Here is a 26,503-nt window from a genome sequence, read left to right on the forward strand (position 1 = left end):
GTCCCTTAGCCTTGCTGAGCATCAGTGTACTCTAAATCGGTGACCCCCAAGTCACTCAACTTCTTCATCTATAAAATAAGGGGGCAGGGTGCTGGAGCAGATGGTGTCTAAGCTTCCTTCCACCCCAACTCTATGATCCCAAGGCTTTGAATCTCTCTAGGCTTCAGCTATAAAACGAGGGGGGTGGGGTGCTGGAGCAGATGGTGTCTAAGCTTCCTTCCACCCCAACTCTATGATCCCAAGTCATTGAATCTCTCTAGGCTTCACCTATAAAATGAGGGGGGTGGGGTGCTGGAGCAGATGGTGTTTAAGCTTCCTTCCACCCCAACTCTATGATCCCAAGGCATTGAATCTCTCTGGGCTTCAGCTATAAAACGAAGGGGGTGGGTTCCTTCTAGCTCTACAACTTGCAGTCTATGATTGTAAGTCACTAAACATTTCTGAGCCTCACTTTCCCCCATCTGTAAAATGAGGTTACACTAAATGGCCTCTATATGTAGGATCCTAGGTTCCTATAAGGGATTCATGGGAGGACATGGACGAGATTCATCCAAGAGAAGGAGGGGTGGGTCGCTCTCTGTGCAACTGGGAAGAGGCCCTGGCTCAATGAAATCACGACTCCAGTGAAATCGTCTTCCAAGAATGGGACTACGACTTCCCCAGCTCCACTTCCCACTTACTTTTCTTTGCTCATTGCCATTCTCTCCTTGCTCCCCCCGCAAATACCCCATCTAAAAGCCTGGGCCCCATAATTTTTTTCATGAAAAACTTTCAGAAATGGGAGTATAAAAAGGAAAAAAGCTTCCCTTTCCTTAGGGAAAGGGGGGCAGGGTCTTTGGCCCTTGAAGCCCTTGGCCTCAGTGATGTAAGATGCCATTCCGACTTCACAAGGTAAACCTGATAAATTACACAGGAGGTGTGGAGTCCTGGGAAGCCAGGGCCCTCTCACCTGCCCCAGGGCATTGTGCATCCTTCCCAGGACCACACTCAAGCTGCCGGCTCTTTGGAATTTTAAACAAATCTCCTCCTGACCCTTTTCAAAGGTAGGTGGCTCCTCAAACCCTGCATGGCCAGGCCAGAAAGGCTTTTCATCAGGAAGCCATACAAGATGTCATGAATTACTGGCTCTCCAGGAATAGGCAGCCCAGCTGCATTTACTGTTCCGTGGCTCTGCAAGATTAAAATTAATTTCATTTGAAAAATCGTGGCATCCAATGTAAAGTGCTGGTCCTCTCAGAGCCTGAGGGCATGGGTTCAAACCCTGCGTCCACCGTGTACTCGCCGGGTGACCATGCACAAGTCCCTCTGTCTCCTGGCCTCATTTCCCTCAGCTGCAGAATGAGGGGCTCATACAGGTGACCTTGGAGGGCCTTTCTCCCTCCAAATCCCTGATCCCATGATCCATATGGCCACAGAGCCATCCCTTCCTGCTATTCCACTGATAAGAATGGAGGTTTTTAATGGCTCATTTAATGGTTAAAATCCAGACACATAAACCTAAAAACAGACAACAGGAAAGGACAATTGACAAGACACAACTGGCCTCCCTGAAGTCTGATTCTCAACTCAGCCAAGGGAAGGAGAACGATGGATTGGATTTTGTACAGATCGCCTTTACTTTAAACAAAATGACATCTACATACTTGATCCAATTCAAATTGAGTCTTTAAAAAAAATAAAGGTTTTGTTTCACTTGGGATCATGATGTTAACATGAGCTCAGGTGTTGAAAGACAAAGCGAAGACTGGGATTTGAATTCAGGGTCTCTGATCCCAAATCTATCATTTTTTCCATTGTACTATGAAAAAAAAATTTAAAGGCCTTTTTTCATAAAGCTTCCTAATTTTACTATGGTGGCTTATCTGGGCCTGGGAAGCAGGTGTAAAGCTAGAATCCGATCCCCATTTCCGTGTGCTGAAGAAGAGGATCCCCCCTCCCCACCCAGAAAGGGTGGTTTACAGAGCTGAGGAAGAACAGGCAGGGGAGAGGAGCTTGGAGCTGTGCTGCAATAGGGCGGGAAGGAGAGAAAATGTCCAGAAAAATGTTGCTGTCGTTTGTCTGATTCCCTCGACTTTTAACGCTCTCACAACTGTTTCCTGGAGCAATAATCTGCAGCCGCACAAAGCAAACGGTTCGGGGCTCTTGGTTCACTTCAGTGACATTCGTCACATAAGAAGGAAGAGGAAATACATTTCTCTAGAAGGACGATAAGCTCTCTTGTATCAGCCTGAAAGCTAAAGGGTGGTGCTGGGAGGTGCACGGACATGCTTGAGAGCACACAGGAGAGCGCGAGCGTGCACACATACACACACACACACACACACACACACACACGCACATACAGACACTCCCGAAGGGCACAAAGACTTCCTTTGAGACAATGACTGCTGAAAACCACCATGCCAATTGCTGTCTTCAGTAAGACTCCACATAGGTCATCAGCAGATGAAAATCATCATTGTCAGTGCCCAGGGCTCCTATTTTTCTGGCATTTTAAAGCTGAGGAAGGGCTTTCCTCCCAAAAGACCTGGGATACAAAACATGAGGGTGGGGGGGTGGGGTAATTCTCAAGTGTGGCTTGCAGGATGGGCACTGGACTTGTGGTCAGAATGACCTGGGTTCGAGTCCAAACTCAGACGCTTGCTAGCTGTGTGACCCTAGACAAGTCCCATGACCCCTTTGTGCCTCAGTTTCCTCATATGTAAAGTGAGGGTGTTAGTTGGATTCTGTGGCTTGAAATTCACATGGTCCACACTGGCTGTGGGACTGGGTAAGCCACCTAATTTCTCAGTGTCTCCAACTGTCTAAGATGCTAAATTGCAGAGAAAAGCCTGGGATCCTTACATCAATAAAAGCACAGATCTAGGCCAAAAAACCAAAGGGAAAAATGTTCCAGGTAGTACCTGTTTCATACCAGACATCTCGTCCCTTCTTACCTGGCTGCATTCCTCTGGGACTTGTCTGACTGACTGTCAGAGACCCATCCCGGGACTCTCATTAGAGGGACAACCTCATCTAAGATCTCATCCGCTTGGGTGCTCCACTTGCTCCCCACCCATCGTCCCTTGGATTGGAGGCTGGAGCCATGAATGCCAAAGCTCCAGAGCACTTGCCTCTCATCCACCCAGTATTGCACGGTTCCTATTGCCATCTTGTGGTAGAGGAAACCAGGGCTCCAAGAAAGCAAATGGTCTGTCTAGTCATGGAGCTAGTGAGCAGCAGTCCCAGAAGCCACCCCCAGGGCCGCCCTGACCCCTCAGCTCCACAGCCAACGTTCTTTCTCTGGCATCATTCGCTCAATCCCAACGGTGTCAGTGCAGAGAATGAGCCAGCGGCTACCATATTAGGGGGCACAAAAGACCAGGACATAACCGGAGGATGGCTGAAACTGGTTGTTTCTGAAGTGAAAACAGGAACAAGACGTGAGATCCGAATAAGCCATCGTTCTTGTTAAAATGGTTCTCTGGGGGTTCCCCCAACTTCAGGCCAGATTCTTACAAAGGTTGTTTATTCTCTCCTATCTTTGGCAAAAGTTCCTCAGTAGAGCTTCTAGTAATGGAGTTGGCACCAACTTTGGTGTCTAAGTGCCTGCACTCTAACCTCAGCTCCACCACTTACTATCTGTATGACCTTAGCAAAGTCACTTAATTACCGGGGCCTCAGTTCGCCCCCCCCAACCCCCATAAAATGAGGTGGCGGTACCACATGGCCTCGAAGGTCCCTTTCAGCGTTAAGTCTGTGATCCTGTAATCTGACTCATAATTTGTCCTGTGTCTGATTGCCTCTAAAGTTGGCAAATCTTTCTTAGATCCATCCTAAGTGACTCAGGCAGGAGCCAAAATTGCAGACAGTCCAAAGAAAATGGAAAGAAACAGGAGGCATCAGTAATGGTAAGATATTACCAACACTGACGTCCAAGTGAGAAGTGATATAAAACTCCCTGACACTTATAGGAAGACCTCCCATTTCTATATTGATTTCATGTTTACAAAGGGCTTTCTTCACAATAAGGAGGTCTGACCAGGTCACCCTATTACTCAGTAAACTCCAATGGCTCCCATATTAACTGCAGGATCAAATAGACAATCCTCTGCTTGGATTTTAAAGCCCTTCCCAACCTGGCCCCCTCCTACTTTCCCAGGCTTCCTACACTTTACTTCCCTCCACACTGTCTGTGAGCGAGCCAGTTGGGTGTTCATCACACAAGACCCTCCATCACTTACTATCTGGGTGACCATGGATGGGCAAGTCATTTAATCCCCCTCAGCCTCAGTTTTCTTATCTGTAAAATAGGGATACTAATAGCATCTGCCTCCCAGAGTTGTTGTGAAGGTCAAATGACATAATATATCCAATCCTCTGTAAACCTTAAAGTATTATGTAAATGCTATAACTGTTGACCATTATCTTGCCACTGGCTGTCCGCCATACTTGGAATGTGCTCCCCTTTCACCTTAGCCTCTTATCTTCCCTGGCTTCCTTCAAGTCATGTCTCAAATCTCACCTTCAGCAGGAAGCCTTGCTAGGACCCCCCCTTACTTCTAGGGTCTTTTCCCTGAGATTATCTCATGCCTAACTGATATTTATCTTTCCTACACCTAGTTATTTACCTATTATCTCCTCCATTAGAATGCGAACTTTGAGGGCAAGGAAGAATTTTTGTCTTTCTCCTTATGCCCAGTGGTTCACACAGTGCCTGGCATGTAGTATATGTATAGTAGATGCTTGTTTACTATGTCAACAACCCTTGAAGGTAGGTAGTATGTGTTATTCTCTCCACCCTTTAGACAAATGGAGTTTCAAGGAGGTTAGGTGGTTAGCCTTGGGTCAACCAGCTAGGAAATGTCAGGGTTAGGGTCCCATGCTCTTTCTACTGCATTAAAGATATTTGCAATCTGAAAAGACTTAAGCCAGTTGTAAATATTGAGAACAAGAGAGAAGAGAATATTGGGCTAGATGAGAAGAGCTCAGAGGTTTCTTCTAGTTTGAATTCTATTGTGTGATATTCCAAGGTAGACAGTCTGAAGATTGTGATCTTGTCCAAAAATAATGAAAGAGATTCAGAGAAAGGCCTCCCATCTGTGGGGTGGATCTTTATGGAAAGATGGAGCCAGGAATTCCTCAGGGAGAGAAGGCAAGGCTCACCTTCATTTTGCCCCAGTGGCAAGAAGAATCAACATAGATGAAATCTCAGCTCCTTCCAAACTGAGAAGTAACCTTTGAATCTGGATCAGTGATTTCACCTGTGTAGTGACCTCCCATCGAGCAGATTCCCTCCACCAATGCATATGAGTATCTTTTCTGCAGATTTGCTTAGGGCATGGACAGGTGAAATCACTTGTCCACAGTCACAAAGCCAGGATATGCCTTGATTCCTTACCCTGAGGTCCACTCTCCATACCCCATGCCACAATTGCCTTGCTAATCTTTGGAATTTAAAAGGCTAGTTCTCAACAGCATACTCTATTGTACCAGCAACCAATATAGGTCATGGAATTCAACACTCTCAAGACTTTTGAGAACTACAGTGTTGAATTCCATGATCTATATTGGTTGCTGGTCTTGACGTTAGAGCTTATAAATGAATAGAAATAGGATAATTCACCTTTAAGAAGAGGAATTTAGTGTTTTCAGAAGACTGACTTGTTTTACATAACGTAGGCCTCATGACAGAAGTAAGTACTGAGGATGGCTAAAACTCCATGAAATTCCACCATAGCTTTTTAACTTTGTGTCATGGGAGTGGATGACAAACCCCAATGGGGAAAAATTGTGCTTCCTTCTTTACAGGCTTCCCCTCCTCTCTCCTCCCCACCCCTTCCCTCCCCCTCCTCCTGACATTTTCATTCTCTCCCTCCCCTTCACCCACACACCCAATCACCAGTTAGTCATTTGAGCCAGAGAGAAAAGGGAATCTTTGACAAGGAGGGAGAAGAAAAAACACTCTACAAATTCTTGGCATATTCCACACTTTCTTCCACAGAAAGCTTGCCAGGAATTTAGACTTGCTATCATTTATCTTGTTTCCCTACTGAAACCTTGAATATAAGGTACGCTTTAACATTCAGCTCTTTTTGGCCATGGCCACCTCAGATATGCTTGTTTAAAAAGAAAAATCAGACGGGCTTCTGACTCTTCATCACTCAAATTATGTTATTAAACAGTTGTATAAAAAATACCGGCAGATAACACTCAACATTTTCTGAATGGAGAAGGGTGACGAGGCTCATAAGTGAGATTAATTTCTGAACTTGGGAGCTGGGTGGACCTTTGCAAGTCACTGTACCTCAGTAGGACCTTGAGTCTCAGTTTCCTCATTTGTACATGAGGGAAATTGTCCGTGAGTTATGATCGTCATGAAGTAATAGAAGGACTGAGTCTCCAGCAAATATAGATCCTTGGGCAGCTGTAACTGGCTTTGGACATATGGTTTAATGTTTCTGTTGCCATGGTTGAACAGAAACCCTTAAAGAGATGGAGACTGAGTTTCATGAAAGGGAAGGTGGATGGCCAAGAGCCAGTATGACTTCTGCAAGAATAAGTCATCCCAGTCTAACTTTATTCCCACCTCCTACTTTTTTTTTGGGGGGGTCAGGGATATGTACTTTCTCTCTCTTTCTCAGGGCTCTACTCCATATATAGTTTATCTAGATATTAGCAAAGATTTTATTTTTTAAGTTTTAAAGTATTTTATTTTCCTAATTACATGTAAAAACAATTTTAACATTCATTCTTTAAAATTTTGAGTTTCAAATTCTCTCCCTCCCTTCCCTCTCATTGAGAAGGCAAGCAATTTGATATAGTTTATACATGTACAGTCATTAGCAAAGACTTTAACAAAATATCTTATACTTCTGGACCAAGTCAAGAGATGAGAGCTAGACAATAGTACAATTAGATGAATTTGGAACTGGCTGAATGACTAGATTCTAAGAGAGAGCCATTAAAGGTTCGAGGTCAGTCTCTAGTAAGTGCTCCAGGGATCTATCCTTAATACTGTGCTTTTTTTCTTTTAAACATTTTTATTAGTGGTTTAGACCAATATGTAAATGGCTTCCTTATCATATTTTCAGGTAACACAAATTTAGGAAGAATAGCTGATACCTAGGATAACAGAGTCAGGGTAAAAAATGATCTTCACAGGCTAAGATATCAGGCGAAATCTAACAAGATGAAATTTACTAAGAATAAATGTAAAGTCTTATACTGGTGTTCATTTATTTAATCAGTTTCACGGATACAAGTTGGAGACTGTATGGCTAGATAGCAATTTATGTGAAAAAGATTTGGGGACTTCAGTAGGCTGTGAGCTCAAGATGAATCGGCAGTGTCTAATGGCAGCCACAGAGGGACAGAGCTTCCAGAAATAAGGAGGTGATGGTCTGGCTTTGTTCTGCCAGGTCAGACCAAATGGGTGCCAAAGCCTAGTAGGGATATTCGTCAGTCAAAGAGCATCCAGCAGAGGGTATCCAGAATGGTGGTGGGCCTTGAGTGTCCAGGTCATATGAGGATAGGTTTAAAAACGTGGGAATGCTTAGCTTGGAGGGGAAAAGACTGGGGGCAGGAGGCATGATGGCCACCTTAAAGTATTCCGATGGCTGTCACACAGGAGAAGGATTAGATTTAGTAGAAGGAAAAGGTGGGACTCGCCAAAAGGTAAGCTTCTGTTTGATAGAATAAACACTTCCTCACAATGGGAGCCATTCCAGAACAAACAGGCTGCCTTGGGACTTGTGGACTTCCCCTCCCTGGAGGTCCACATGTTGAGGATGATGCGCAAAGGAGCCTTTGTTCTGGGATGGGTTGGACTAGAAGCTTCGGGGGTCTTTGTCTAAGGGACACTCTTTCATTTTGCCTAGAAGTGGCAGCTGTATCCCACCAGTATCCCACTCAGTATACTTCCTGACTGTTTCTTTTTTCAGGGTAAAAGCAAATGATCCCCCATCTTAATAACAGGAAACACATCTGGATGGAGGGGAGCTGGATGGTGGTCAGCAAAGCTTCACGGCAAGATCAGTGACAGTGCCCTCCCTGGCAGATTTCCTCCCATTTATTTGCATGTTGTCCCCCACCCATTAGGATGGGGGCTCCTGGGGGTGGTTTTTGACTTTCTGTTTATTCCCAACCCATAGCATAGTGGCTGGCATCTAGTAAACACTTAACAAATATTTGCTGACCAGCTGACTCCTCTCTTTCCAGAGCTAGTCTCTGAAGGCTCTGTGGGTCTTCACAACCCTCCATTTCTTTCTTCCCCTTTATGATGATACCTGACAAGGTTCACACCATCCCACTGCCATGCTGGTTTGGCTCCTGCCATGTTTCCCCTCACTTTCAACTCCACATTCTTCTTCCCTTGCTACCAAGGTCATCCATTCCCTTAATAAAATTTCCCAATCACTGGTAGACCTGGAAGGCTGGATGCTTTCCATTCTTAGGTGGGTCTATTTCCCACAGTGGCTATCCTCACTTTGACCCCGAGAGAATTCACTCCTAGGCTCTGACTGCTCCCCCTCAGACATTAGATACTTCATTGGATGCTTCTACCAAGATCTTCTTCCAGGCTTATTTCTTTCCATTCAATTATACATACATTCATACACACACACACACACACACACACACATATATATATATAATAGTTATATATACACATATCATATAAAAAACTGTTCATGTACTCCTCACAGTATTAAGTAGTCTGTGATATACATATATATATATATATATCACAGTTATAGACACATATACATAAAACTGTGCTGTGTGCATATAGATAGATAGATAGATAGATAGATAGATAGATAGATAGATAGATGGGTGTATATATGTGCATACACAGATACATATATATATCTGACATATAGCTGACTCTCTATCCACCATACTATTTTGCTTCTTACAGTATTAAGTAGTCTGTGATATACATATATTTCACAGTGATACATACACACATAAAACTGTGACACGTGCACATATATACAGATATATGTGTATATATGTACATATACATACGTATATCTGATATATAGCTGATTCTCTATCCATCATACTATTCTGCTTCTCACAGTATTAAGTAGTCTGTGATATACATATATATCGCAGTGATACATATACACATAAAACCGTGACATGTGCATATACATACAGATATATGTGCATATATGTACATATATACATACATAAGTAGTCTGCGGTTTACATATATATATCACAGTGACACATACACACATAAAACTGTGATGTGTGCACATGCAGATATATATGTATGTGTATACATGTATATATACATACATACATATATCTGATATATAGCTGACTCTTTATCCACCATACTATTCTGCTTCTCACAGTATTAAGTAGTCTGTGATATACATATATATCTCAGTGACACATACACACATAAAACTGTGATGTGCACATATATAAATGTGTATGTATGTATACATGTACACATACATACATACATACATACATACATAATTTTCCTGATATATAGCTGGTTCTCTATCCATCATACTTTCTGCTTCTCACAGTATTGAGTAGTCTGTGATATACATATATCACAGCAATACATACACACATAAAACTGTGACATGTGTGCATATACAGATATATGTGTATACATGTACATGTACATACATATATCTGATATATAGCTGGTTCTTTATCCATCATATTGTTCTGCTTCTCACAGTATTAAGTAGTCTGTGAGAGATATGTGATACATACACACACACAACTGTGATGTGCCCATATACAGACATATATGTGTGTGTGTACATGTACACATACATACATACATACATACATACATACACACACATACATACATACATACCTACATTTTCCTGATATATATATCTGGTTCTCTATCCATCATACTCTTCTGCTTCTCACAGCATTAAGTGGTCTGTGATACACATATGCATCATCCTAATACTATGAGAAGCCGCCTGGCATGGTGGACAGAGAGCCTATTTCCAAGCCAAGGACCCCCCTGGGTCCCTGCCCCTACATGCTCTGTGACTCTGTGGTACTTGGTTAGATACTCAGGGCTTCAGCCCAGTGGGGCCAGACTCAAATCAAGGCAGGGGATACATAAGGATCTGTTCTGGCCCCGGGGTGACTTTGAAAACCACAAATGACACTATCTCCCTGCTGTTGTATTCTTGTTTATTTTGTTAAACATTTCCCTGTTACATTTTAATCCAGTTCTTGTGGCAGGTCACAAGGACCTGGTGTCTGACACCTCTGCTCTAGCATCTCTCCAAGACTTGAACCCAGGTCTTTTTGGCTCTGAGGCCAGAGCTCTGTTGGTAGAGCGCACTGCCTTTTCAAGCATAGAAGATACAAAGTAAAGGGCCCTGCCCTGAAGGGGATCGGAGATCCACACAGGTAAGTCATTATAAAGTAACTAGAGAGAACAACAGACGTGAAAAATGCCCCTTTCCCCTCTTTGCACAGAGACTCCGGGCACGGCTTACTGCATATGCTGTCACATATGGCTGAAATGTTCATTTGTTTTGCTGCACTGCTTCTTCCCTTTTCCTTCTTTCATTGGAAGAAGAAAGAGATATAGTGGGAAGAAAAGGTAACATAAAAATGAAAAATAAATGAAGGAATTGAAGGAAGGAGCAGCAGCAATAACTCAGCCCTGGGTCAGGGAAGGACAGCATTGTCATGGTTGATTATAAACAAGAACATCGATTTCATCTGCTTAGGGAGCTCCCAGTGGAGAAAATTCCTCTCCCAATGCACTTCGGCCCCTGCTTTGTCACAAACGCATTTGTGAATCTGTCTCCATAAATTCATTCACTGCATTTTGGCCAATGACTTGTTGATGAAGTCACCCCAGATGATCTTAAAGAGAAATCACTTTTCAACATCCTTTGAACACTTATGGTCTTAGAAAGTTGCCTGGGAAAGACAAGACTGCTTGCTGCCGCCATGTTTGACGGCTACATTTCAAAAGAAGTAGAACCAGCTGGTCCCTGGTCCCCTCTGTGCACACTGCGTCTGCATTGATGCCTTGTTCCTGCAAAGCTTCCTCTTACCCACGAAATGGGGTTTTTGCTCCAAGTGGTCCTACAGTTTTACAAGGGAGACTCAGCATCTTGTTTTTATCTTTTATTACTACAGATGCCTTCAAGCAGCTGGTAATGAAGGCTGAACGCCCTTCTTTTAAATACCATCCCTGTGATGCCATCCCTCTCCATTGCCGATCACTTTTCATCTAAGCCACACAAAGGGAACGCAAGAAGGCCTCTGGCCCCTCGGCATCATCAATGTGCAGCCTGGGGACCAACTGCATGCCTGATTTTCAAGGCCAGCTGAGTTCAGAGAGGCCCGTCACCAGCCTGATCTCAGGGGAATGTATTTTTTCAGCTACAGAAGCTCTTTAAAACCTTCCACTGAAGCTTTGATCCATGGCATTTGGCGAGGACCAACTGATGGAGCCACAGATCCTTGAAATGTTGATTCAGGAGGCCACAACTCTGAGGTCCCACAGTCTTTTGGGCTGTTCCAACACTGAACTTCTCTAGGAGAAGTCGCTGGAAAAAGGCCCTCTGGGAAGAATACTGGACGGGGAGTCTGAGGAATTGAGCTCAAATCCATGCTCTGCCATGTACCCCTGTCTGACCTGGCTCTCAGTTTCCTTATTTATAAAATGGGGTTGATCTAGATGAGCTCTGGGGTCTCCTCTGGCTTTAGAACGATGATTCTAAACATAAGAGAGTCATCCTGGTTTATGGAGAATGCAACACAGGACACATTTGGAAATCTTAGTAATACCTCTGATTCACAGAGGACTTGAAAGCTTACCAAATTTTCTCTCTCCTCCAACAAAGCTGTGAAATAGGAAATAAAGGTCTGATTTTCCACATTTTACCATAAGAAAATGGTGGCTTGAGGCAGTCAGGTAACTGGCCCTAAGCGTGGGGGCCCAGGCTTGAATTCAAACCTGGCATCTCAAGCCCAGGGATTTCTTTTAAAAATGTGAAATTAATTTTTCATCATGAACATATCAACTATCACAAAGGTGGACATTTCCAGTAAGCCCAGAGTTGGAGAAGGTTTGTGCTATTTTTCTCTTCCTATGTTGGCTTCCGGAAGATAACTGGACCTTCATTCTCAAGGGGATACACCAACCCATGCATGTGCATTACAACATGGCGGCCTTACCCTTGTTTTGGCATCAATCTTCGCTCCTCGATCAAGCAGCAATTTCACCATGTTGGCATTTCCTCGTTTCGATGCAACATGTAAGGGCGTAATGTCATTCTGTTGGAGATAGAAAAAAAGCAGAGGGGTTTTTTCCCCATAATTCAACAAGAGGATGCTCTTATGATTAGCTTCTACCTCAGACATGGTTTTTCCCAGACAGAGAAAGCAAGTGGATATGATGATGATATTTCCTTGGGAAAGGCATCTATCTGTCTAGCCTCTACCAAAGTACTAGGGATGGATGGATAGATGGATAAATGAATGAATGAGTGGGGGGGGAAAGCATTTTTTATTAATTCATTTTGCTTTATCAATAATTACTTCCATAAGCTTTTGAGTTTTAAATTTTTCTCCCTCTCCCTCCCCTCCTTCCTCCCCAAAATGGTGCACAATCTCACAGGCTATACATATATTCCTATTAAACATATTTTCACATTAGTTGTGTTCTAAGTAAGAATTAGAACCGTAGGAGGCACCACCAGAAAGAGGAAACAAAATACAGCAGAAGAAAAAATTAGCAAATGGTATGCTTTGATCTGCATTCAAACTCCATAGTTCTTTCTTTGGATGTGGATTGCATTTTCCATGATGAGGCCTTTGGAGATGTCTTAGATACTTGCATTGCTGAGAACGGTTAAGTCTTTCAATATTAGTCATCACACAATGTGGCTGTTACTGTGTACAACATTCTCCTGGTTCTGCTCACTTTACTCAACATCAGACCACACAAGTCTGGGAAAAAGCATTATTAAGTGGTGACTTGTTGTTATTATTCAATTGTTTCAATTGTGTTTGACTCTTCATGACCCCATTTGGGGTTTCTTTCTTTTTTTTTAGGCAATTGGGGTTAAATGACTTGCCCAAGGTCACACAGCTAGTAAGAATCAAGTGTTTGGTCTGAGGCTGGATTTGAACTCAGGTCCTCCTGACTTCAAGGCCAGTACTCTATCCACTGTTCCATCTAGCTGCCCTCCCCCCCCCATTTGGGGTTTCTTGATAAAGATACTGGAATGGTTTGTCATTTCCTTCTCCAGCTCATTTTACAGATGAGGAAACTGAGGCAAACAAGGTGAAGTGACTTGTCCAGGGTCATACATCTAGTAAGTATATGAGATCTCATTGAACTTAGGTCTTCCAGACTCCTATGTTCTAGCCACTGTGCTACCAAGCTATGAAGTATTCTGATAAGATGTTGAGATGGTTTGGTGATTTCATGGTGAAGGACTGATTTCCTGCTCTACCTCATGCATCTGAAAATCACCATGTTTCCCTGTAAATTTGTTCACTGCATTTTGCCTAATGACTTGTTGATTAAGTCACCCCAGTCTGTATTAAAGAGAAGTCACTCTCTTGATATCCTTTAACAACAGCACACACCCCCATTCCACAGCAGGTGTAAGTTGTGGGGGAGATAAATACAAATTGACTAAGTGCGTGAGTGAGTGAGTAATGCATCAAGAATGTCCAGGGTTTCCAGTGACTATCACTGTCAAATGCCTTCAAGGGCATTCATCAGGCGTGTGATGGCTTGACTACCACCCAGACTGGCAGAATCCATGCCAAGGAATAGTGATTTTATGAGCATACTCAGAAATACAGTTAAGTTCATCTTTGTTCCAGGTTAGGATACCATAACAATTAAATTTCCCCTACTCAGGCAGGACACTCAGTCTTATCAGAGGGTCATAAGATCACAGGTTTATGGCTGGAAGGCAACATCGAGTTCTACTTTCTCCTTTTACAGATGAAGAGACTGAGGCCCACAGAGATTCAACATCTTGCCCAAGGTCAAACAAGTGGTAAATTGCAAAATTAGGATTTGAACTCAAGTCCTCTGGATCTAAATTCAACAGTTTTGCAGTGGAGGCAGTACCAACATTGATAATTATATCCCAATCACTAGATATACCACAAAAGAGCAGGTAAAATTGTTGGATTTTTGAGTTTGGCATTTCAGGGGCCTCTAGCGCCAAATGAGGCAGCTGGCAGAATCCCTGATCACTGAAGAGCTAACTATTCCAGAGTGAATCCATCCCCCCAGGGTGCATGCATCTGCGACGCCCCAGTACCCCAACAGCGCCATGATCTTTCTGGGCCATGGATGGAGCCAGAGACCTGTTCTGCAGATCTCCCTATGCAGCTCTGAAGTGGGCAGCGGACCAAGTACTGGAATGGGACAGGAATCAGCATCCATGAAGGAAAACTGAGTGGAACGTGAGTGGGAGGGCGTCCTTGTGAAGTGACTAAATCTGTGGGCTCAAGCCCAGGCCTACAGGATATTTTGATATGAAGCTGTTCCTTTTCCGAGTTAAGCATGAGTTAGTTATCTTTATCCCAGAGGCTGATTTCAGGGAGAAGAAATGTCAGAGCTTCAATCTGGTACTTTTCCACATCAATACCTCGTTCATGTGAATGCTCAGCTGTCACGTGTGCATGTATATATGTGTGCTCATGTATGTGTGTATGTGAATGTATGTACGGGTGTGGGTGGGTGGTGACAAAGTGGGGATCAGCTTTCAAGCTCACACAAGGGTCCATAACGTATAATAAGACACTACTATGTTGTCAATGTTCAAGCCTTTCAAAAAGGCTTTCATGGTGTTCTACGTTAGCTTCATTGTAACCCTAGTGTAGCGTAATGAGGACAATGTTGGTCATGGAGCCCAGTTTTGGGTCCTATCCCCATGACCTTGGATAAGAGGCCTTTAGCATCCTGGGCCTCAGTTTCCTCATCTGTAAAATGAATGGGGAGGCAGAGGGTACACTCTATGACCTCTGGGGTTCCCACGGCTCTGACACATCATTCTAGGATCCCGTGGTTGTCTTGTGTACTTGCTGTTTTCCTCTGACAGAAGATTCTATTTCTACTCAAGGAAAAGCTCCTTGTGGGCAGGGACTGGGTTTTTTTAAACTTTTTGGTATTTCTAGTGCTTCACACAGTCTGGCATATAATACTGTTATTATTGTTGTTCAGTTATTTCAGTTGTGTCTACTCTTTGTGACCCTGTTTGGGATTTTCTTGGCAAAGATAATGTAATGTCTTGCCATTTCCTTCTCCGGCTCACTTTACAGATGGGGAAACTGAGGCAAACAGGGTTAAGTGGCTTGCCCAGGGTCACACAACTAGTAAATGTCTGAGGCTGGATTTGAACTCAGGTCTTCCTGACACCAAGCCCAGCACAGTGCCCCTAGCTGGCCTAGGCATATAGTAAGTGCTCAGTAAATGCTTACTGAACTAAAATGATTCTTTTGGGGGTATGGATTAGGCTTGATGATCTAGAAGATTGCTCTCAGCTTTATATCTTTGATGTTATTATCCAATGATCCTCCCAGGTCTAAAATCCCATTCTTTGATCTTACAAAGTCCTGTGTTAGGTGTCTTGTCTAAAGCCAACGAATGCCAGAGCTGAAACTTCAACCCAAGTCTTTGGATTTCCAACTTAGCCCCCAAGTAGGGGCTGGTTGGCCCAGTGGAAAGAGAGTTGGGGCTTAGAGTCAGGAAGACTTGGGTTCATATCCTATATCAGATACTTACTAGCTTTGCACCCTTGGGCAATTCACTTAACATGTCTGAGCCTCAGTTTGCTTATCTGTAAAAAAAAGTGGGGGTGTGAACTCCACGGTCTCTAAGGAAACTGAGGCCCAAAGCTTTAAAGTGACTTGTTCCACATCACACAGATGTTGATAAGAAAGTTGGGATTTGAACCCAGGTCCTCTGCTTCCTCCATGGTACCATGCTGCCTCACCATCAGGCAGATACAAAACACATAGCTAGTATGAGTGGTGAGGGGTGGGGTAAGAATCCATAACTGAGGAGGTCTCCAAAGGCCTCCCATAGGAAAGGACCTAGGGATCCTCCAAGGGCATGGGTGGTCTTTGACCTCGTTGAGATCAGAGAGCCTTTCCAGGAATTGTCCAGATAATGACTCAGTTAAATAATCTACAAATTATACTCCTCACGCTGGTGCTACCTGATAATTCGTTAACTTGCTTCATTGGTGCCATTATTCTATCCATATTTTTTTCTAGTGTTTTTTTTTTTTTGGTTTTTTTATTCATTCTCTCTCTTTTTTTTCCCTTTGAATCCTCAGGCTCAGCACAGGATAAGAGCTTAAAAAATAAAGATTTGTTGATTGATACGTGCCAGGAAAATGTATGCTCCTTAATGGCAGGGGCTGTTTTTGCTGGGTTTTTTTTTTTTGGTATCTCTGGCACTCAGCCCATGGCTGCCATGCAGTAAATGCTTCTTAAACACTTGTTGGTTCCTTTATTAGTAGGTATTTGTGGAGGTGCTTTATCTCCCTTCTCTAGTCTAACAATTAATTATTCTCACCTGTCATTTCTACCCCTTAGCACAGCTGCTGGCACACACTCTCTGGCTAAAAAAATACTTGCTGATGAAATGATTGAGTTTATAACCCACAAAGATGAAAACAGTGGCATTTTTCATTCTTATCACAAGTTACACACTCTCCTATTTTACTTACATACTAAATGATGTTAAATAGAGTTGACTTTTTTCTCCTGGAAAATGAATGGGGGAGGTTACTTAGTGAACCAAAGTGCTTGGAATCATCCAGATGGATCTTTTAATCTGGCCCATTGTTAGGATGGCATTTAACACGAACCTCCTAAACGGTTAATTCCAATGTTAAAAGTTGAGGGGGAGCCTGGTCTGCCTTCCCCACCCCCATCAAATTTTCCAGTCACATCCTCCAAGTTTCATTCAAATGGTCAGATATTAGGTCAAAGAAGAAGATTTTTAATCATCAAAAAAGGCTGAGCTATGAAGCTAAAGTCTCTCTGAGTGCTGCTATCTGGCACCTGGACCGAGTAAAGACAGATTAAACCAGAAAATGGATTCACAGATTGAGTGATGGCCAAAGTGTCTGTAGGAATAGATATGCCAGTAAAGACTATTCCAATTCTAGCTAACCCCTATAAGAGATACATTGTTTAAAGAATGACTTTAGCAGCCACAGAAATGGTGATTTTCATATTGTGTAAAACTGGAATGTCTTTAGTTTTCAACACCCAAAGAAAAAATATTATGAAGCAAAGGAAAGAAAAAGATTCTAGGAGAAAGATTACAGATGAAAATGTTGCGCCCTGAAAATCATTCATTCATTGGTTTGTGGTTATCAAACCTTTTAGTCTGAAGACCTTTTTTAGATTCTTAAAATTTATTGAGGACCCACCTGGAGAGCTTTGGGTTATGTCTTTCAATATTTACCATATTAAAAATTGAAATGCCTTAGCATATGACTACAAAAATGGTTTTGACTTTGCGACCCCCTAAATGTGTCTCAGGGGTCCCTCACCACATTTTGAGAACCAATGGACCAGATCATCCCTAGGCTAGTGCCAGCTCTGGCCTTCTCTACAACTCCCTAACTCTAAGGTCAACGTCTTCTTGGTGTTTCTATTGACTTCATTATCCTACCCTAAATTCCTGTTTGTTGGACTCTCGGCATATGAAAGATGAAGTTCACAGGAATATCCTAAGCTCAATACAGATGCTTGCTCACCATCCTGGGGGCCGGGTGGATCCTTTTAAAGGAATCCAGCCAATTAGTCTACTAAGAACGTCCCAAAAGGGACCAAAGCACCGAGTCCCCAAGCCTTTCATTTGATCTCTTAGACCTCGATTTTCTCACAAATGCAAATTAGCAGAGCATACTAGATGGCCTTTTGAGGATCTTCCTCCTCTAGAGCTAGGATCCTGGTTTGTTTTCCACCAGATCCACTGAGTTACTCTGGGAAGATTACTTTCCTGTGCCGGCCCTTAACTATAATTATATACATACATACATACATACATACATACATACGTACATACATATATGTATGTATGTATATATATGTTTGCTTAATTATAAAATGAGGTCTCTGAGGTCCCTTCCAGCTATAAAAACTATAATACGTTATGACATACATGCTTGATGTGCATGGACACCCAAGCATGCACAAACACGTTTAGCTACGGTTTCATTTAACATCAACGTAATCAAACGATTCAGATTTTCACGAAATTGCAGGTTAACACTGCACCAACCAAGTTCCCATTTTCCTTCTTCCCCTTCTCCTATTAAGCACCTTCTGCGAGTAACACACTATGCTTAAGTACTGGGGATGCAAAGACAGAAAGTGAAACCGTCCCTGCCCTCAAGGAGCTTGTATTCTCTGGGGGATCCCTAGAAGGGCAGCTTCAAAGCTCTAGGTACCCTCAGGGTCATCTAGTCCACCCCCTCATTTATAGATGGGCGAACTAAAGGGAACAGAAACAACTAGGTAAATCAAGGAAGGCTTCCTGAAGGGGAAGGCACTTGCACTAAGCCTCGAAGGATAAGGATGAGGATTTGGAGAAATAGAGATGAACAGGGATACAATCCAAACTTGGGAGACATTTTATAGACAGGTGGGAGATGGAACGGCAGCTTCTGGGAACAGCTAGGAGTCCGGTTTGGCAGCTGGGCAGTGCAAAGGGTGGAGTCAGGAAAACCTCACTAGCTCCATGACTCTGGCTGGGCTTCTCCACTTTCTCAGACTCAGTTTCCTCATCTGTAAAATGGGTGGTTGTGAGGATCACATGAGATGACATATATGAAGCACTTTGCAAACCTTAAGGTGCTATATAAATGTTAGCCATTATTATTATTGTTGTTGTTGTTGTTATTACTGCCTGTAATGAAAAGTGCGAGAAAGGGAGGGATGAAATAAGCCTGGAATGGGGTGGGACAGGGGAAAGGGAATAAACATTTGTATAGTTCCTACTACATGCCAGGCACTGTGCTAAACACTCTACAAAAATTATCTCATTTGATTCTTTTTTATTTTTTTAATTTTTACACTATTTATTAATTTTTAGTTTTCAATATTTACTTCCATAAGATTTTGAGTTTTCAGTTTTCTCCCCCTCCTCCATCTCATTTGATTCTTACAACAATCCTAGGAGGTTGATGCAATTATTACGTCCATTTTACATATGAGGAAACTGAGGCAGACAGGTTAAGTGACTCGGCCAGAGTCACACATCTAGTAAGTGTCTGAGGCTGTATTCTTGTTCTCTGTGAGTGGGGGTCTTCCTGGCTCTAGGTCCAGCGCTCTGTGCATTGTAATGCCCTGGCTGCTAGGTTGGAACCACACTGTGGGGGGTTTCATAGGATCATAGATTTAAGAACTAGAAAGAACCTGAGACACTATTGAGTCCAAACCTGTCCCATTTTGCAGATAAGAAAACTGAGGCTGGGAGAAGTTATATGCTCAGAATCACACAGCTAGTAAGTAATTCGTCCGAGGCAGGATCTGAACCCAGGCCTCCTTGTCTCCAAGTCCAATGACCCATACACTAGGCCATGCCAGCTGTCACACATGCACACACTTGTTCCCAACAGATTGAGTAGGACTGATTCCCTGACTCCGCCCTCCCCGGGGCTGATCCCTGGATGTGGAGCCCCCAAAGGAGGCTGGGTGAGACACCCAGGAGGCCCAGGATGAGGACGCCTCCCTAACCGTTTTCTTTCTTTCTTTTTTTTTTTTTTTTTTTGCTTTTTGGCTAGGCAATGGGGTTAAGTGACTTGCCCAGGGTCACACAGCTAGTAAGTACTATGTGTCTAAGGCGGATTTGAACTCGGGTCCTCCTGAATCCAGGGCTAGTGCTCTATCCACTGCACCACCTAGCTGCCTCCCTGACCGTTTTCTTGTTACAAGGGGTTTGCTCTTCCCCTCTGCCTCCCAACCCCAAGACTTTTCTTTGCTACACTGGCCCACCTAAGGTAGAGTGGAAGGGACATGGAGTGGGATTTTTTTTTTTTAATGCAAGACACTTTTAAGGTTAATCTGTTTTATTAACATTTTTCCATCATTTTTTTCAAATTTCAATTATATTTTATTTTCAGTTCCAAATTCTTTCCTTCCCCCACTCACAGAGAACAAGAATACAGAACCCGTTACGAATGGATAGCCATGTAAAACAAATGTGTGAATTGCCCATGTGTGGAACTGGAAACAGACCCTAACTCTGCCACTAAGTGGCCATGTGCTCAGAGGCCAACGCTTTCTTCTCTCTGGGCCTGAAAACTAGGGCAGCTGGGTTGCTCATCTCTCACCTGCCACACGTCTACGAACCTCGGCTCCTCGCTGTGGCTGACACTGCCATGGCCGTACTTGGCACGGGGCTGGGCACAGGGAAGATGGTCAGCAGATACTTGCCGACTGACTTAATCTCCCCCAAACACACAGGAACAACAGGGCCTCTCTGGGATGTGAGCAGCAGACATACTTAGCAGCCTTGCAGAGACAAGCCTGCCCTAAATGATCCCAAGGCTGGGCTTTGGCCAACGTCTAAAGGCAGACTTTCAGAGCGGGGGCTCAATCCAAGGACTTAGGTTTGGCCACTATCTTGGAAAGCAGGGAGAGTGAATCCGCTGCTCTTTGGGAAGGAGGGAGGAAGTAGCTGCTTCATATCTTAAAACCTGACAGATGAATTCACAGTTGTTTCTTCTAGGTAGCGTGGAAAAGTAGTTGAAGAGGCAGCCTTAGATTTGGGTAGACCTCTGACCTAACCTGGCTGTGTGACCCTGGGCAAGTCACCTGACCTCTCAACCCTCTTGCCAAATATAGGACAATAAGTTGCAGAGAAGGTGCCAGGCTGCATTGGTAGAGGGCATTTCCCTATACCAGTGAAATCACAGGCGTGGCCCTGTAGCCATCCCCAGGAAAGTCAGGATGGATGAGTCTCCACCATGCATCCTTTTTCTCTGGATTTCCCCATGGGAGCAGGAAGCTTCTGCCAGCTGGTGGGCTGAGGCTGGGTACTCTGGGGTTGGCTACTGGACAGGTTTTCTTTTTTTAACAGTCAGGTAATTGGGCAATACAAGGCTCAGTGCCAATAATGCTGGTGCACCAGGCATCCAGATCAAAGGGTGCCGATAACCTTACCTGGCCTCCCTTGGACGGACACCCTGAATCTGGGTCTGCTAAAATTAGAGCTTTTCTATTCTAAAATTGGGCAGCTAGGTGGCACGGTGGATAGACTGCTGGGCCTGAAGTCAGGAAAACTCATCTTCCTGAGTTCAAATCCTGCCTCAAACCCTGTTTGCCTCAGTTTCCTCATCTGTGAAATGAGCTGGAGAGGGAAATGGCAAACCACTCCAGTATCTCTGCCAAGAAAACCCCAAATGGGGTCACAGAGAGTCAGACATGACTGAAAAATTGCTAAACAACAATAACGTGACAATTGTACAACAAATAAAATAATTCCGAACACACAATAATTCTATAGGGTAACACAGATTTCCATACCTAATTAAGTGTGTATGGTATTCCCTCCTTAAGCAAAATGCAACGAGTATAAGATTCACTCATTCCCTCTCACCTTCCCCGTTTCCCCTCCACTGCAAACACATAATTCTAAAAAAAAAATTCCAAAATTGCTTGTTCTCACTAAAGTTCCAAATGTGGTAGGTGTCAAAAACTGAGCTTGAATCCTGGCTTAGACACTCTCTAGTCAAGGGATCCCGGGCAAGTCCCTTAACTTTTGTCTGCCTCAGTGTCCTCATCTGAAAAAAGGGGATAAAATAGCACCCACTTTACAGGGATGCTTGAAGGATTAAGCGAGCTAATATCGGGAAAGTGCTTTGAGAACCTCAAAGCTGTATCAGTATTAACCATCACCGCTATTATCACTGTCACTAGTTTTAGGACTGCCTCAGTTTCCTCATCTGGAAAATGGGGGATGATAATACCTGTTATCAAACAATGCAATACAAGAGTGCTGGTAAATGTTTAACAACTGTCTGGGCAGGGGAAGAATGAACACATACTTTCAAGTTTAATTTATATTAGTGACACTTTCTTAAGTCTTGACAATGAAGAAAACATAAATCAAGTCCTGATTTGTTTCTTTGGCTGAGTTCTGAGGTGTAAACAAATGTTCACACTGAAAATCTAACCAATATGCCCCTAGTGGGTTAAAACTGGCTACCCCCAATCAGTATTTTTTAAATCATTTATATAATACTTTAAGGTTCCTAAGTATCACATATGTTACCTCATTTGATTTTCACAACACCCTAAGAGGTGGGTGCTATTATTAATAACATTTTACAGATGAGGAAACTAAGTCTGAGAGATAGCCCTGACTGGTTTCACACAGCTAGCAAGTATCTGTGGCAGGATTGGAACTCGGGTCTTCTTGAGTTCAGTTCCAGTATGTATAAATAGCAGCATGTGGCTGTATAGATGATAACATGATTATCAGTCATCACGTCATCCCAGCCATGCGCTGGCTCTCCTGAATGAAGCCCTCATACCTCTGAAGATTAAGTTCTGCCCTTGTTCATTGTGCTCCCAAAACAAGTCTAGCTCAGTGCCTGGCTAAAGGTCCCCTCCTTAGAAAATATTTAAATGACTGTCATTCCTTCCTCCAACCTGGCCTTTACCATATCTATCTATCTATCTATCTATCTATCTATCTATCTATCTATCTATCTATCTATCTATCTATCTATCTATCTATCTATCTAACCATCCATCTATCTGTCTGTCTATCCATCCATCCATCCATCCATCCATCCATCCATCCATCCATCCATCCATCCATCCATCCATCCATCCATCCATCCATCCATCTTCCTGATTATCTATGCATCCATCTATCTATCTATCTATCTATCTATCTATCTATCTATCTATCTATCTATCTATCTATCTGTCTGTCTGTCTGTCTGTCTGTCTGTCTGTCTGTCTGTCTGTCTGTCTGTCTATCCAACCATCCATCTATTCATCCATCCATCCATCCATCCATCCATCCATCCATCCATCCATCCATCCATCCATCCATCCATCCATCTTCCTAATTGTCTATCTGACCATCTGTCTATCTATCTAACCATTCATTCATTTACTTATTTATTCATCCATTCTCAAATGAAATCAATCGAGCCCTTAAAGAGCTTATGTTCTATTGGGGGGGGCAACATGTGCTCAGTTATATAACACAAATACAAGGTAATTGTTGGGGGAAGGGACTGGGGGGAGACACTCTGTTGATTGGCAGCTCCTGGAGGGTAGGGGCTGACTTTTGCCTCTGTTTGTATCTGTCACGTGCTGTATATTAAACCAGGAAAAGTGGGCTGGAGCCAGACTGCGAAGGGCTTCAGATGCCCATATGAAAATCTGCATGTAGAGGAATTTTTCATCCCCAGGGTGCTCCTTTCATGTCCCCAAACTCCACTTAAAAGGCCACTAGGGGCACCACAGTGCGCAGAGCAGGGGGCCTGGACTGAAGATCAGGGTTCAAATCTGGCCTCAGATACTTACTATCTGGGTGACCCTGGGTGAGTCTTTTCACCTCTGTTTGCCTCAGTTTTCTCATCTGTAAAATGGGGATAATAACAGAGCCTCCCTCCCAGGACTGCTGTGAGGAACAAATCAGATGATGACCCAAAGTGCTTAGCACACAGAGTGTCTGGCACATAGTAGGTGTCTGACAAATACTGGCTCCCTTTCTCCTCTGAAGTGCTTCATCTTCATCATCATCACTACTACTGTTTCTCCCAGCAGATTCACTCTCTCCTGGTTAAGCCAGCTCTGTCTCCATCCTTCCTGCATATTCACTGAAGATTTATTGCTGAAATGGACCTTAGAAAAAAAGAGGAAGGGACTCTGGCAGCTGAATTGGGATTTGAACCCCGGGGCGTTTGACTTGGAGCCCTGGAGAGCAGGTCCCAGTGGGGGGGGGGCTGGGCCCTAGAACATGTAGGCGCAAATGATGGTGACTGCCTAGTGGTCACAAGTGCCCAGACAGGTGCCAAGGTGCAAGGGGGTTGCAGTCCAGCTCCTCAGCCCTGTTTTCTCTTATTTGTGAAAATGAGATATCTACCACTGAGAAATACTTTCTTTTTCAAAATGAAAGGTTAAAAAAAACAACAACCCTCCATTAATAGAACATTATTTCATAGAATTTCAAAATAGGATTTATTCAGGTCAACTAAATGTATGGTTCTCACTGCAGTGATTACAGAGCGACCCAGAAGTAAGCTATTCACATATTCAAAAAGCAGAGAAAAGAGAAAACTACAGCCTTAAATTTCTGTTCTCTTCTTTTCTTTTCTTTTCTTTTCTTTTCTTTTCTTTTCTTTTCTTTTCTTTTCTTTTCTTTTCTTTTCTTTTCTTTTCTTTCCTTTTCTTCCCTTTTCTTATGTTTTCTTTTCTTATGTTTTCTTTTCTTTTCTTTTCTTTTGGTGTGGGGGGGGATTGGATGGGTGGATGGTGTTATTTATAGTTCATAATAAGAGTATATTAGTGTTGCCTGGGAGAGGAATCCCCATTTGTCCAACTACCTTCCCCCAGATGGGGGGGGGTGCCTGAAGGTAATTCCATGAAGCCCTTCACCCAGTGAAATATAAAGCTACTGTCTTTGGGCATTAAAGAAATTTCTCTAGCTCCCAAACAATATTCTGTAGCATGTGCTTCATCTAGAACAACGGTTCTCAAAATGTGATCTGGACACTTCTGGGGGTCCCCAAGGACTCGGGGAGGGGTCTAATAAAATACTAAAAACAATTTTTATAAAATAAATACCAAGATGTTTCCATTTTTGTATAGTAAATATCGATATAACCCACATAAACAACAACTCTTGAAGGGGGAGGGTCCTCAATAATTCTTAAGATATAAAGACGTCCTGAGACAGAAAGGCTTGAGACCTGCTGGTCTAGAATCCATTAATCAGCAAGTGCCTTTCATGTGCCAAGAGGGGCTGAGGACAAATATACAAAAGTGAGAGAGAAACCTTTTCAGAATCTGAATTATTAACACGGCAGAGTGAAGGGAGCTGGCCTCAAAGTCCGAAGTCCTGGGTTCAAATCCTATATCTGAACCATTCTGGCAAATCACAACCTCTAAGCGCCCCCAGGCGACACTTTACGCCTCCAAGTTAAGGGCATTAGGCAGCCTGCTGATTGTTCCTGCTGCCCGGGAAACTGCAGATAATCATACCCAGATTTCTCCATTAGGTTGGTGTGGTCAGACTGTTTTCAATCTCTCTGTTTTAAATCTTGCTATAAAGGTTGGATATACTGGGAAATGCAGATCGTGTGATAATTAAAGACACAAATAAACTTATCATAAAAAATCAGAGCTTCCCCAAAGTGGGATGGAGGACTGCTCCCACAAAAGGCAACTGAACTCTCTTTTTCTGGGGCTCTTCAGAGAGCATGGGCTATTATTAGGTGCAGCAAAAGAGAGATTCCAGTCCGTGTGTGGGTCAGACCAGGTGGCTGTGGACGTCCCTTCCAACTCTGGAAGTCCGTGACTGCGTGAAACTATCCATCTCACACATGAAGTCTGACTCTCAACTTGCTATGTCCTACCTGGAGAACTTAGTTAAATCCTATGTTGAGTCTACAAATTACCAAGGCGTTGAAATCTTTGAAGAAAACATAAAGTCTGTTACTGACTTAAAGGGAAAAAAAAATTCAGTTTAACAAAGAATGTTGATTTTTCTCTAAAGAAAATATTGACTCAAGAAAAAGGCAGTGTAAGAGCATTGCATATGGAGTTTGGAGACCTGGGTTGGAATCCCAGTTGGGATACTTGCAGGGCATTGAGGCACATCTGTGGGAGCCACTGGGCCGCTTGGCCTCACCTTCCTCTTCTGTGAAGGGGACGATAATGTTTCTACTGCTTACCTCACAGACTTGTGGGAAGAGAGCTCTTTGTGGACCTTAAAATGCTCTAGAAATTTGAGTTATTCCTCTTGGGGCTCAGGAAAGAGATTTTCAGCTGCCCCCATTTTCCCACCCTAAATCTAATTCTCTGGAGTAATAGGATTGGAGAATTTGGACATAGTCGGGACCTTGGAGACCACCTATGTATATACCTTCATTTTTAAAAAGCTGAAATGTTTCATTAAGTTAAAAATTAATCAGTAGCACCATCGACTAAACTTGCTTGTTACTTACACTTAAATTAATTAATTTCAACTTGTAAAGTCTAATAATTTTTACATCACTCTCAGAATCCCTGTTGTAATTTTTGTCTGTCCACTCATCCTCATTCAGGTTAGTGTGTATTCTGTCTGTGTTTGTCTCTATTTATGTCCATATCCACACACACACACACACACACACATATGTGTGTATGTATGTATGTATGTACAGAGACAGACCCAGGCCTCTCTTGATTCCGGGTCTCCCACTCTTCCCATGACACCAGTCTGAGTCTCTAAGCCTCTGACCAGGTTGTCAAACTCCATAAAATGATAGGACTTTGA

General features: G+C 43.1%; 1 protein-coding gene across 11 annotated transcripts in view; it reads right to left on the reverse strand.

Annotated features, from left to right (window-relative positions):
* The window catches only part of ANK3 (ankyrin 3), a 725,987-nt gene that overhangs the window by 190,876 nt on the left and 508,608 nt on the right, over nucleotides 1–26,503 (reverse strand). For all 11 annotated transcript variants that reach the window (XM_078150719.1, XM_078150720.1, XM_078150723.1 and 8 more), the window contains one exon: nucleotides 12,184–12,282. In XM_078150719.1, the coding sequence (XP_078006845.1) occupies nucleotides 12,184–12,282 (99 nt within the window). The remainder of the gene's footprint in view (nucleotides 1–12,183; nucleotides 12,283–26,503) is intronic.

The sequence above is a fragment of the Phascolarctos cinereus genome, unplaced genomic scaffold (assembly GCF_003287225.1).
Source record: "Phascolarctos cinereus isolate Bilbo 61053 unplaced genomic scaffold, phaCin_HiC Scaffold_3;HRSCAF=262, whole genome shotgun sequence".
NCBI lineage: Eukaryota > Metazoa > Chordata > Mammalia > Diprotodontia > Phascolarctidae > Phascolarctos > Phascolarctos cinereus.